This window comes from Myotis lucifugus, unplaced genomic scaffold (genome assembly GCF_000147115.1).
Source record: "Myotis lucifugus unplaced genomic scaffold, Myoluc2.0 scaffold_3845, whole genome shotgun sequence".
NCBI lineage: Eukaryota > Metazoa > Chordata > Mammalia > Chiroptera > Vespertilionidae > Myotis > Myotis lucifugus.
The window spans coordinates 1-13,815 of NW_005874893.1; the positions used below are offsets into that span (position 1 = coordinate 1).

The 13,815-nt window shown below is 47.8% G+C and overlaps 1 protein-coding gene across 1 annotated transcript; it reads left to right on the forward strand.

Moving 5' to 3' along the window:
- Positions 1-2,189: 2,189 nt before the first annotated feature.
- Positions 2,190-13,076, forward strand: LOC102433260 (tyrosyl-DNA phosphodiesterase 1-like). The gene is made up of 5 exons (XM_006108843.3): positions 2,190-2,322; positions 4,972-5,546; positions 8,671-8,714; positions 9,837-9,892; positions 12,947-13,076. Exons 2-5 carry the CDS (start codon positions 4,982-4,984, stop codon positions 13,074-13,076), a joined length of 795 nt encoding a protein of 264 aa, XP_006108905.1. The 5' UTR covers positions 2,190-2,322; positions 4,972-4,981.
- Positions 13,077-13,815: the final 739 nt, after the last annotated feature.

A 13,815-nucleotide genomic window follows, 5' to 3' on the forward strand; every position in this document is an offset into this window, starting at 1 on the left:
TCAGGATCCATTCACCAGTAGGATCGTCTATTGTCAGCCCCATCCCCAAAGAAAGAAAGCTGTACCTTGGAGGGCTTGTACCCAAACAGCATTACAACCGCAACTTTGAAGTCCTCTCTGCTTAGATAGCCTTTGTTATCTTCATCACATGCTTTGAATACCTAAAGAACATTAAATATCTTTAGTTCAGACCGAAACCGTTTGTTCTATTCTTTTTATTACCAGTTTATATTACATTTGAACCTCCAAAATCTAAAACTCGGCCCACCAGTAGGCTCGGAAATGGAGTTTCATTATCCTACTTTTAATTCTCCAGAAATCTTCATGATTGGGCTAAAATATGCCCCTCCAGAGTTCCAACGACTTAATCGCTAAACTGACACAAGTTAATTCCTTTAGACTCCTAGGATAATTTCAACCCAACATTCGGTCCTAGAATCAGGAAGGTGAGTCAAAGGGGCTTGCTTTGAAAGGCGGGAGGAGAGATGCAGATGACTTAATGGACTGTGTAGCGGAGACGAAAAAGGACGGACAAGCAGCCAGAACCCAGGACTGGAGGCCGAGCCGTGCAGCCTTACGCTCAGTCATTAACAATGTCCCTTTGCACCGCGGCTCGGTCAGACCCAAGTGGCAGTTCCGAATCAAGTTAAAATCCGAGACACCTACTTCCACCCATTTCTTGTGTTCCGAAGGGCTGGCTTCCCACGTGCGTGGCCGGGCCCCGGCGTCGGAGAAAAACATCGCGACCGTCAAAGCAGCGACCTCAGCAGTCAGACCCCGACGAACTGCAGACCACCCTCCGCGCACACTGCGGATCGGGAAGCTGAAAGTGGCCGGGCACCTCCAATGTCTTCTCCCATTGGACGGCCCGTCCCGCAGTTCTATTGGCCAAACGCTTTGTTTATAACGTTTCCCCGGAGCAGCCTATGGCGGAGAGGCTCCCAGGCCCGCCCCCGGCGCTAGGCCCCGCCCAGTCTGGACCCTTAACTCTGCGCGCGCCGCTGGGGAGCCAGCTCAACCGGGTGCTGCCTCACGATTTTTTTCATTCTCGGCCCCCACATCTCGCAGTAAATTACTGTTGGTAATTTTGATCTACAGCGTTGTGCTAACTATCACGAGACACAGAAAGAGTGTGAACAAAGCATAGTAGGAACGGAACAAAAAGAACCAAGGCCAGGATTCGCGTGCACATCAGCAAGTCACTGGGGACGAGCCCGCCTGGGTCAGTTGTGTCCTCTCGGTACCCCTAGCACCCAGCACCCAGCATGATGCCTGGCGCAAAGCAGACGAACCGAGTGAACCCTGAGCACATTTACGCAAGTCACTTCATTCAAGCCCCAGGCGGAGGAGCTTGATATGAAAAAAACTGCGAGAATAAGTAGCATAAACAGCACTGAGCCCAAATTCCAGAGCAAACATCCTTATTAAAGACACGGAATATGGAGAGGGTTGCGTTTTGCAAAGGCGTTTATCTTAGATCCTTTTCTTCTGGCAAATCAGAAAGATTAAAAACCACGCACACACAGAGAGAGAGAGAGAGAGAGAGAGAGAGAGAGAGAGAGAGAGAGAGAAAGAGAGAGAGAGAGAGAGAGAGAGAGAGAGAGAGAGAGAGAGAGAGAGAGAGAGAGACAAGCCCGGCATTCTAGCCCGAGTTTCAGCTAAGAAACAGTCATTTGAGTCCCAGTCCCAGGGGAGCTCATTTAACTTTTTAATTCACAACAGGTTTCACAATGTGCGCCCCAGGCAAGCCCGCTTCTCCCGGGGGACAGGTCTCAGCCCTCAGCTGCCTCGAACCTCAGCTGGTCCTCTCTCTGCCTTTGAACATCTATCTATCCACCACCACCACCAGCCTCCTGCCCTGGGAGTCTGAGGTTGTCCGTAAGAATCCTTCTAAATAGGATGCGTTTTGCTCATTAAGATAGAGGGAGGTAACAATTCTTTTTCTCCCTCCGATTTTTTGTTTTTGTTTTTGTTTGAGAAGAGTGGCCAGGAGGTGAGCGAAGACCTAGCAGCCAGGTCTCCCTCGCCACCTCCTGGGAGACTCCAGGCAGCCCCTGTCGACACGGCGGTCTTTAGGACCCAGCGGTGGGCGTCCCGGAAGTGGAAGGGGCTGAGCCGCAGCCGCGAGGTGCGCGCTGGTCCCGTAGAGTTTGAACTGCGCGCAGGCGCCGGCGGCCGTGGCGGGGAGCGAACGAGTGGCCGCGGGCTCGGAAGCCTCTGGACGCCGCCGGCGCTGGACCTGCGATCCTGCTCCGTCCGGAACCCCGGGAAGACGTGAGTGCGCGGCGGGGCTGGAAGCGGAGCATCCCGTAAAGACACGAGGTAGGGCCCCTGCAGGGCCTCGACTTCCTCCAGTAACTGTACCTCTTGGGCGCGAGCGGCAGGCGCTGCGACCCGAGTCCTGCGGGAGAGGGGCCGTGAGGGCTCCCCCTGCGCGCGTTCTTGTCCCCCTGCTCCACGGAGTGCATGGATGGTCTCGGCTGTTAGGGGTGACAGCTGGGCACGTGGCGCGCGCGTTCCCCCGCCGCCAGGCACGTAACCCTTTCTGGGCTCAGTTTCTCCACAAATGGGACCTGTCGTGGTACTCGGCGTAGACGTGTGAAAGGGAAATGAGTTAGTCCCTGGTGAGGCGCTGCGGACTGTGCCTGGCCCGAGGTAAGCGCAGAAAAGTCAGCAGCTGTTATTACTTCCCAAACGTACCCCGAATCCCCTCGCTCCATCCCCACCGCCTGCATCAGTCTGCATCCCGATCCCATGCGGCTGCCCCTTCACTTCGACTTCCGTCTCCCTCCAAACCCTTCTCCACCCAGACTTGGAAGGAACGAAATACTTTTTAAGGGGTCAATTGGACCAAGGAACTCTCCTGCTTACTAAAACCCTCCCAGTGGCGCCCCTTTGTTCTTAGAATAAAATCCGCTGTCTTGAACACGCCTTGCTCCTTCATCCTGGGCCATTGTATTCCTTGCCCAGGTGCTTCCCTCTGCTCTTGCATTGATTACAGCCTCTTTCCCGCCTCCTGGCCTTTGCAGGTTGGGTTTCCTTTCCTTGGAATACTGCTTCACCCGACCCCGGCGGGTTCCTCTCATCCCTCAGGTCTCACTTAAATATTGCTTATTCAGAGTGTTCCAGAGAAAGGGCAGCCCTGATTCTGTCTCACGCCTGTAAGACGTAAGGAATGCCTGTAAAGATACCTTGGGGTGTTTTTTTGTTTGTTTATTTTTGTGTTGGTCTGTTTCTTTCCCCCTGAAATATAAGTCCTCCGAGGGCAGAACCCGTTTGTATGTGGTTAACTTTAATTCCCAGTGCTTGGCACATAGCAGCTGTTCAGTAAGTATTTGTGGAATGAATGAACTCTGGGAGGTAGGTATGGTACCCCTTTTACAGAGGAGGAAACAGGTTCAGCAGTTAAGGAACCTGTATGAGTGCACCTTGACCACCTGGCAATGACTGGATTTGAAATCATGGCTCATGCCTGTCCACTGCTGGCCACACCCGGCCTCAGTTGAGGAGCCTCACTCCCAGGCCCTCCTGATGATCTGCAGCAGGGGTCCTCAAACTTTTTAAACAGGGGGCCAGTTCACTGTCCCTCAGACCGTTGGAGGGCCGGACTATAGTTTAAAAAACAACTATGAACAAATTCCTATGCACACTGCACATATCTTATTTTGAAGTAAAAAAACAAAACGGGAACAAATACAATATTTGTATTTGCATGTGGCCCGAGGGCCGTAGTTTGAGGACCCCTGCAGGATCCATAAAGAGAAGCAGCTGGAAGCATTAAAGAAGTTCCCCCAGCTGGGTGTAGTGTGGAGAGGGAGAGGAAGAGCTAGCAGCTTTAAGAGGAGTACTCATTTGCGTCCACAAATTGTTTAAATCCTTAATATAAAAGCTCTAACATTTCAAGTTGGCACTTGGTGGGAGAATGTCTTTAGATTTTCATCCCCCTTCGCATCAGTTTTCCTCTTGTCAGATAAAGAAAGTAGAAATTACCCGGTGTGGTTCACAAAGTAAAAGTGTTTTGCTTCAGTACAAGTTCTTTCTCTGCAGGTTTTAGCAGTTTGATTTAGGGCCAGGCCAGTAAGATAATTATGAAGTTAGCTGGGTCCTCATGGAAGTACTTCTAGATAATGTATAGACAGAATAGATCATTTGACACTGTCTTTTTTTTTCTTTATTGATTAAGTTATTACATATGTCTCCTTATCTCCCCATTACCCCCCCCCCCCCACTCATGCCCTCACCCCCCTGGTGTCTGTGTCCATTGGTTAGGCTTATATGCATGCATACAAGTCCTTTGGTTGATCTCTACCCCTTACCCTCACCCTCCCCTACCTTCCCTCTGATGTTTGACGGTCTGATCATTGAAGGCTTTAAGATTATGGTAAGTAGCTTATCTTTGGGGAAGTAAGAAATAATCACTAAAGTCCTTTGGGCTCCATGCTTCAGTGAGGAATAGCTGTGTAAGTTCCAATTTGACTGTAAAAAAATTTAAGCATGCTCAGAATTACTCCTGAAATTCCTTAAATTGGCCTTAATCCCAGCGACCAGTTGGAAGCTTCAGGGTCAACAATGAACATTTTTGTTTTGTTTTGGGCTTTGGCTCAACTCAACCCCCATCTAAGAACGAGGTCTAGATTGAAAGACTAAGGGAGAGGAGAGAGGGTGACCAGGATTTTTGCTGTCACTTTCTTTGCCAAATTCCATAGCCGGTCCTGGTAATGTTCCTGAGAACACCTGCAAAGCTGTTCAGTTTGCTGTCAACTCTGCATTTGCTGTCAAATGCTCTTTTTCTTTTTCCTGGGAGTGATTAAGCCCATGATGATGTTGGTTACCTGGCTCAGCGTCTGGTAGGTGTCAGTGTGCTGTATGTGTTCCAGGCACTCACAGGACAGGGAGTTCAAGAGCAGTAGAGGTAGTTTGCCAGTGGCCTGGGGAATGGGAAATAACGATATTTCCACCTTTCATTTCCAGAAGAAGTATCATGTCTCAGGAAGGTGATTATGGGAGATGGACGATATCCAGTAGTGATGAAAGTGAGGAGGAGAAGCCCAAACCGGACAAGCCGTCTACCTCTCTCCTCCATGCTGGGCAGGAAGCAGCCTGTGAGCCAAGGTACACCTGTTCCGAGGCTCGGAAAGCCGCCCACAGGAGGAAGATGTCACCCCTGAAATTCAGCAGCACAGATGGGGTTTCAGAAGCTTCACCTCCCAAGAAGCAGAAGAGTGGTTCCCAGGAAGACCTGGGCTGGTGTCTCTCCAGCAGTGACGATGAGCTGCCACCAGAGACGCAGCTGACGGCGCCTGAGAAAGTGGCCCTCAAAGAGGAGAAAGGCGTCTCCCCTCCCACACAAAGTGCTGCCCCAAGGGCTGGAAGTCATGGCCCTCCTGCCCGCCCCACGCTCACAGAGGACGAAGACGAGTACGAAACGTCCGGGGAAGGCCAGGACATTTGGGACATGCTGGATAAAGGGAACCCCTTCCAATTCTACCTCACTAGAGTCTCAGGAATTAAGCCAAAGTATAACTCTGGAGCCCTCCACATCAAGGGTAAGTACGGGGCGCTGGTGTCCGGAGCTGTCACTGCACCTGAGAGGGCCCCTCGGGTGAAACCACGAGGGTAGCTAGAATGGTCTGCAAGATCATCATGGACTTAATCACTCCCAGGAAACAGAAAAAGAGCATTTGACAGCAAATGCAGAGCTGACAGCAAACTGTTCACTTAGGAGATCAGAGGATGTTTCTCGGGCCCTGTAGAGCAATGCTTTGGAATATTTAGTGCAATGTTTAAAATTGTTTTTAACTGTTAACATAGAGATCAAACTTGATCAATAAGACTTTATTAATGACAAGCAAATACTTGACAACAGCAGTTCTCTTTGGTCCCTGGATCAGCAGTATCAGCATCCCCTAAAACCTGTTGTAAATGCATGTTCCCGGCCCCACCCGGATTCCCTGGGAGCAAGGCTCTGCAGCCTGTTGTAACTAACCCCGTAGGGAATACGAATGCCCAGTCAAGTTTGAGAACTGCTACTTGGAACCCTGGTTTTGGTTTCCGGTAAAGAAGCAAAAAGACAATGCCAGAATGCAAATAGGTGTTTCCGTTCTGAACCAAAAGATGGCCTTTGGTTGCTTTGATCATTCCCTGAGGTGCATGTGTCATATTGTTCTATACATATATTTGGTTTTCATCCCTGGCTATAGTTGGTTTTTGTCCTAAAGTAGTAACTACAAAGTAATTAAAGGGCAAAGAAGTGTGTTTTGTTATTCGTAACAAGCCCCTTTCAGCCACACCTGGGTTTATTATGTTAATGAGGTGACTTTTGGAAAGCCCCTAAGAATGGGGGCTGGTTGCCCAGTGAACCAACCATGTGATCAGAGTTGGGACTTGCAGCCTCATCCTTCACCTCCAGGGAGAGGAGCAGGACTGGAGGTTGAGTTAATCACTAAAGGCCAGTGATTTCATCACTCCAGCCTATGTATCTCTTCCACCAGGCTGTTCCCAAGTTGTATCCTTTTATAATAAACCAGAAATCTAGTAAGCAAAGTTCCTTCCTGAGTTCTGGGAGACTTCTCAGCAAATGATCGAACCCGAGGAGGGGATCATGGGAACCCCCAAGTTATAGTCAGAAGTACAGGAGGTCTGGACTTGTGATTGGCATCTGCGGTGGGGGCAGTCCTGTGGGACTGAGTCCTTCACCTGTGGGATCTGATGCTAACTCCACAGCATCAGTAGGGTGTCCACAGCTCAGAGCTATGGGCGCCTCTGTCCTCGCCTTCACAGGAAGCCAGTTAGTCCTGGGTTGGGAAGGTTTCTTGAGAGGGACTTGAAGGAGTAGGTGAGGGTAGTAAAAGTTCAGAGATCTGGAAAGAAGGACAGCGTGCATCATCATTGTCCTTATTGGCAGCTTCTAAAACTGACCGCTCATCCAGTATCGATGTTGTAGCTTTTAATTTTGCATTGTATTTTATTAAAGAATACATAATAAGTACAGTGGGGCCTTGACTTACGAGTGTCCCGACTAACGCGTTTTTCATCCTCGGTAACATAGGCATAGGCATAAATCCGTCTCGGCTGATTTTTTGCTTTGAGTTGCGAGCTAAAATTCAGGTTACGAGCCAGCTTCAGATACCCCACCGCTAGTTGGCGCAGCGAATGTCACAGTGAACGCCACAACATCAGCCCAGCATCACGTGTCTCACTCGTTCACTTTAAGCGGTTAGCTCTTAGTTGAAGCATCAGTGTTGTGCTCGCATTTGTGCTTGCAGTTATTTTGCAAAACTTCGTTTTTTCAACCATGAATCTGAAGAAAGTAAGTGCGAAGGACGGTGCTGAGAAGAAGAAGCGGATGATGTGCATTGAATTAAATAAATGATCGAAAAACATGACCAAGGTGTGCGTGTAATCGACTTGGCGAAGCAGTACGAGCGTAGCACTTCTACGATCTGCACCATACTGAAGCAGAAGGAGTCGATACAGGCTACAACTCCAGGCAAGGGCGTTAAAATAATTTCTAAACAGTGGACATCTATCCATGAAAATATGGAGAAGCTGCTAATGGCGTGGTTAACGGAGAAGCAGCTCGCTGGAGATGCCGTGACGAAGGCTATAATCTGTGAGAAGGCATGAGCTATTTACGCTGATTTGCTGCAGCAGACCCCAGGCACTTCAATGGACGAGGCATCGGGCGAGCCGTGTAAAGCCAGTCGGGACTGGTTCGAAAATTTTAAAAAGAGGACCGGCATTCACTCCATTGTCAGACATGGTGAGGCAGTGAGCGCAGATATAAAGGAAGGTGACATCAACGAGCTCATCGAGGAGCACTCTAAGGAACTGACAACACAGCTAAAGGAGCTACAGACGCAGCAGCACACGGAGGTTTTGCAGGAAATAGATGACACGGAGGAGGAGGTTATCTCTATAAGTGAGATAAAGGAAATGTTGGGAATGTGGGAGAAACTTTCAGACTTTATTCAAAAGAAACACCCAGATGGAGTATTTAATGACACTTGCCTAACTCATTTCAGAAATATTCTGAAAGGGAGGATGAAACAGATCTCATTGGACAGGTTTGTATCGAAAACTCCTGTAGATGAAAGTGATGAAAGCGTGGCGAAAAGGGCAAAAATCAGCAAATAAGATTCAGTTATTCAGTTCAGCCTTTCTCCTCCAACTCCATCAGCATCTTTAAGTCGTTTGATCTCCAAGGTAAATGCTGTACATTAAACGTAATAAAACAAGTTTATTGCACTACATTCTATTGTTCAGTATTGTGTTTTTATACAATATTCGTTATTTTTAAATACATTTTTCTTATTTAAAAACATTTAACAAAACAATTGCGGTGTTTTTTGGGTCTCCGGAACGGATTAATGGCATTTCAATTCATTGTAATGGTGAAAATTGATTTGACAGACGAGTAATTTGAGTTACGAGCTCCGTCATGGAACGAATTAAACTCATAAGTCAAGGCCCCACTGTATTAGCAAACAGCACAGGGAAATTTTTTCTTGAACGTTAGGGAACTAAAGCCTAGCTTTGTAGTAATTTTTCAGGTCCCAGTTTTCTAAACTAAATTTTTGAGCATCAGTGAAGAGTAAGTCAGTTGTGATTATTATTGCTAGAGAATGTCTTTCAAAATATGAATTATGTTTAAATGTTTGATCTTCACAGATATTTTATCTCCTCTATTTGGGACACTTGTATCTTCAGCACAGGTGAGTTTGCGATTGTTTTTTTGTTTTTTTGGATGAAAGGGGACAGATAATTAAACAACTCCATGAGAAAATAGGAGTGAGTGATGGGAACCCATGTCTCAGTCCTGTGCAGGGTCCCTGAGATGGCATGTGCCACAGCGCCAGCATGGAACAGGGATGCCACTACCAGTGGGCTCCTGGCTCTGGATGGGGCTACAGGGACTGGCTAAGAAGTCACTTTGAAAAAAATTTCAGCCCCAGGGACTTGTTTTGGGAACACTGATAATCTCATGGCACTCTGGTGCGACCCCCAAACAGCTGTGGGTGGAGAGGTGAAAGCCAAGTCAAGTCTGATTGAGAAAAGTAAGACATCTCCTGCACCTACCCAACAAAAGTGACTAAAAGTTATTGCTGCTTCTTTCTGCATGTGTGGTTGCTCCTGCCGAACGGAGCTGGTCCCTTTGTGTTGACAAGTCACTTTAATGCTCCAAAGTGTCAAGTAAATAATCAGGAAAAAAGGTCACTTCCCTGAAGAAAGCAAAGCTTTCTGCGCCTTTCATGTTTGGCTTGGCCTCCAGATAAAACCTCGGGGTGATCGAGTCACTCTGTCCAGGAGGGTGGAGGACCACTCAGGTGTGGGGAGGAGCCCCCCTGGGTAAGTCCAGTGCAGACCCTGGGGGTTCAGCTGTAATCGTTGTAAGCCTAGTGAACGTCCAGTCCCAAATGCCTGTTTGCAAGGCTAGCTCCTAAGTTGGGCTGAAAGCGGATGGTTTCTTCTAAAAGTCCTTTTTATAATCACCAAGGAGGAAAGGGACACATTTATAAGCCCTTTTGTTTAAATTAATCAGAGATCCCTCAGAAATAGCAAATACAAATGCCGCCAAACACGCAGACATAATTGCCCTCGAACCTGCTTTCTCACACATTCCATTGATTCAGACCCCCCTGGGCCATGCGTTCCCTTCAAGGCGTATCGCAGGTTGGTTTATGAGTATTGTGGCAGAACTGTCTGGGCTTATAAATAAAACATGTAGTTCATCATTATTTTAGAGTTTCTTTCAATCAAATAACCACCCAGCTCTCCGTATAGACTTCCTGGCTAAGTCCCCCGTGACTGACTTGCTTTTCTTTCCCCCCATCTAGTTTAACTACTGTTTTGACGTGGACTGGCTCGTAAGACAGTATCCACGAGAGTTCAGGTGAGTCCCCGGGACGCTGGATGGCATTAAAACACAAGATCTGTCTTCTCAGGCAGCTGCCGGCCATCTTCGTTGAACATCTTTGAAACCATCCTGATCATACAAACATTCGGAAAACAGCATTTTTTTTTCTATTCTAGCTAATCACCTGTATTCCTTACACAGATTTGACCATTTTCCTCCATTTCTCTGTCCAGAAGTAGATCAGGACAACTTCCATCCCACATAAGAGAACTTTGTGTTCAGTGTTAGCGTGAAGGAAAAGAGCACTGCCCTGTCCCCTCCCCCCGCTGCCTAGCCCCGTGAGCATGCCCACACGTGGCCAGCGTGCCATGCGTTACTTGGCACATCAACACTGTTCTGAGAATCACTTCCTAAATGATTCTCCTTGTAGTTTGAGTTAATAAAGGGGTCACCCTAGCCAGCTTGGCTCAGTGGATAAAGCATCAGCCTGCGGACTGAAGGGTCCCAGGTTCGATTCCGGCCAAGGGCACATGCCTGGGTTGCGGGCTCAATCCCCAGTGGGGGGCGTGCAGGAGGCAGCCGATCAATGATTCTCATCATTGATGTTTCTATCTCTCTCTCCTTCTCCCTTCCTCTCTGAAACCAATAAAGAAATATAAAATAAATAAATAAATAAAGGGGTCCCAGCGCCTTCCCTTACTCAGGTGATGGAGGTGATGGATTTCAGTCTGTCTCCTGGAGTTCCTCAGCCTGGGGTCCAGCAATACAGACTGAATAGCATCACACAGTGATGTGCGCCATCCTGGTTTCTAACACATTTATTTACATGGCAGGCTCCATAACAGCAAGTAAGGCCGAGGAATGCGCACACAGGAAGAATGATTGTCAGGTCCTCAGAGTCCTGGGTTCATTTCAGAACCAGATGGTGGAAACCATCATTAACAGTAGGTGAAATACCATTGACATTTCCCAGGGCGCTGGCACTCAAGGGCTTGTATTTGGCCTGTGACCCATAGCATTCATTTTAGCTACATGTGACAGAAAACCCAAAATAATGGCAGCTTAAACAAGAAAGAAAAATTTTTTCCAACCTAAGAAGTCCACAAGGTAGACATTTAAGGGCCTGGATTGGGGGCCGTCATGGTTCTCAGAGAATTAGCCCATCCGTCTTTCTGTCCTGCCGCCCCCACGTGTGACTTTAGTCCTCAGAGTCACCTTGAGGCCCAGGATGGCACCTGGAGCTCCGGATCCCCGGTCTGTGTTCCAGGTGGCAGGAAGGAGAAAGGGGAGAAGGATGAGAGGGCCACGTCCCAGCCGGGCCCCCTCTGAGCGGCCTTCCTGAAGTCCCACTGAACACCTGCTTATATTTCATTGAGCGGCAGTCACAGGATGACTGGCTCTGAAAGAGGCTGTAAATGAAGTTTAGCTGAGCACACCCTGTCTGACTACGGTCGGGATTTGTTAGGAAAGGAGAGAACGGACTTCAGGAGGCAGCGAGCGTCTGCATGGGCTCCTGGCCGTAGACGTCCCTGTTAGTTGCACCGGCACCTTTTCGTTATTCGTCCCTTTGCTTCTCAAAGACCTTGAAATCGAATTGCCACACCTTTCAAGTGTTGCCAAAGTATAGACCACAACTCCTTGTGTATCTGTTACGGGTTGAATTGTCTCACCCCAACAAGGATCTGTTGGAGTTCCAACCCCCGCAGTCCCTCAGAATATGACTTATTTGGAAGTAGCTTTTTGGGGGGATAATCAAATCAAAATGAGGTCATTAAGGCGGGTCTTACTCTAATGTGACTGGTGTCCTCATAAGAAAGAGAAATTTGGACACAGACACATACAGAGCGAAGACACAGGGAGAACACCGCCAGGAGTTAGGACAGGCCTGGAGCAGGCCCTTCCCTCCCAGCCCCACAGGGAACCAACCCTGCTGACACCTTGCTCTCAGCCTTCTTGTTTCCGGAACCAAGAGACAAGTCCTGTTTCTAAGCCCCCGGGTTTGTGGCACTTTATTATGCCCCTCCCCCAAACAAACTTGTCCGGTACCCCCCTGGACTCTCATAACTGATCGGGGACGGAAGAGTCCTTCCTCCCCACACCCAGTTGCTGCTCAGTGCTCCTGGGGAATGCCAGCCATCAGGAGCTGTAAGGAGGAGGAAGGACCTAAATGTCAAGTTAAGGCAACATCCGGAATTTACAGAGAGAAATTCTGATCTTGGAGATTGTACTGCCTTATGTCGTCATTCAGATACTGCCCATAGAGGAGCTTTCCAGAAAAACAAAACCAATGGGAGATACAGTATGTGGAGAGTTATTATGGGCAGTTGGCTCAAGAGGAAGAGAACAAATTCTCCCTCCACTTTTTGTTTCTACCTTGGGCTGCCAGTGGACTGGATGAGGCCCCCCACATTGGAGTCCACCCATTCAAAGGCCCCTGTCATCCAGAAACACCCTCACAGACACACCCAGAAATGATGTTTTATATGAACACCCCATGGCCCAGTCAAGTTGACACATAAAATGAACCATCACAGCCTTTTTGTGACAGTTTATGGAACCAATAAATTTGAAGGAGTTAATGGAGATTTAACTTCTGTCAGTAATGGTTAATCTCTTTATTTTTAAGAAAGTCCTGATGATCTGATAACACTAATTATTCCTAGGTGGTAGCTGTTTGAGTTTCTCTTACCTTGTTCTCTGTCTTTTATTTCTAGTTGTAAAATAGAAAAAAGTTGCGAAGGTGTGGTTTCTTAGTTTTATTTGAACTAACATGTTATAAAGTTCTTGGGGATTAGGTAGCTAGGTGCTTGTACTGGAAGTGCATTTTCTATAATGTTTCTTTTTAGTTGCATGTTGCCCTTCACTATGGTAGAGAATCATTCTGCACCGTGATTGATTCATGTGGAAGTAGCTACCTTTGTTCATCTTGCTTGATTGTTCCTTGAATAAAAATCCCATTTTTGTTTTGTTGGTTGTGCTTGTAAAGGTATATTGACTTCTAAGGATTATCTCACTTTGAATTAATCAGAGAAGATCATTCAAGAGTCCCGCTCTGTGAATGATGAATTTCACACATTCTGGCCTCTGCAGGAAGAAGCCGATCCTGCTGGTGCATGGCGACAAGCGAGAAGCTAAGGCTCGCCTGCACGCCGAGGCCAAGCCTTATCAGAACATTTCCCTCTGCCAGGTAAGCTGGTTATTGCCATTACGCTTGGTCTGAGAGTTGGAAGGAAATTTAGACATTTCATCTTTCTACCTGCCGAGTGCAGGAATCCTCTCTCCCGCATCCCCCACAGGTATTGTCTAACTTTGGCTTGAATGCTTCCTGAGGTAGCCCTTGTGGTTAGAAAGATTTTTCTTTATGCTGACCTCATATCTCTGTATCAGAGTTCTTCAGGGAAACAACCTATGGGAAACATACACATCTCTGTATGTACGGGGGCTGCTGGCAAGTCCAAGGTCCAGGGAAGAACAGGTGTTGCAGTTTGAGTCCACAGGCAGCCTGGAGACCAAATTTTCTCTTCCTTGAAGGAGTTGGCCTTTTTTTCTCTTGAGCCCTTCAACTGATTGGATAAGGCCCACCTACATTGTGGAGGGTCATTTGTTTTAGTCTAACAAATACTTTCGCTGCCACATCTGACCAAATGTCTGGATGTTGTGGCCTAGCTAAGTTGACACATGAAATTAACCATCACAACCTTCCTCTTTGTGACTTCCACACATCGGTCCTAATCTTTCCCTCCGGAGCACATGCAATAATTCTCCCCCTAGCATGTGTTGGTGGTTCTTATGTTTGAAGACATCTCCCTTAGTTGTCTCACATTGTTCAATTGTATTGGATGTACCATGGATCCCCTGTCTCTCCCCAACTTCCAGTCCTCCTCTGGTTGCCACTAGTCAGCCAACATGCTTCTCAAAACCTGGGTTTCAGCACTGATTCAACCACGCACTTTCTATAG

Coding starts and splice junctions, on each gene's coding strand:
- LOC102433260 (XM_006108843.3), top strand. CDS start 4,982: ATGTCTCAGGAAGGTGATTATGGGAGATGGACGATATCCAGTAGTGAT. Junction 5,547..8,670: donor TGGAGCCCTCCACATCAAGG/GTAAGTACGGGG, acceptor TGATCTTCACAG/ATATTTTATCTCCTCTATTT. Junction 9,893..12,946: donor CAGTATCCACGAGAGTTCAG/GTGAGTCCCCGG, acceptor TGGCCTCTGCAG/GAAGAAGCCGATCCTGCTGG.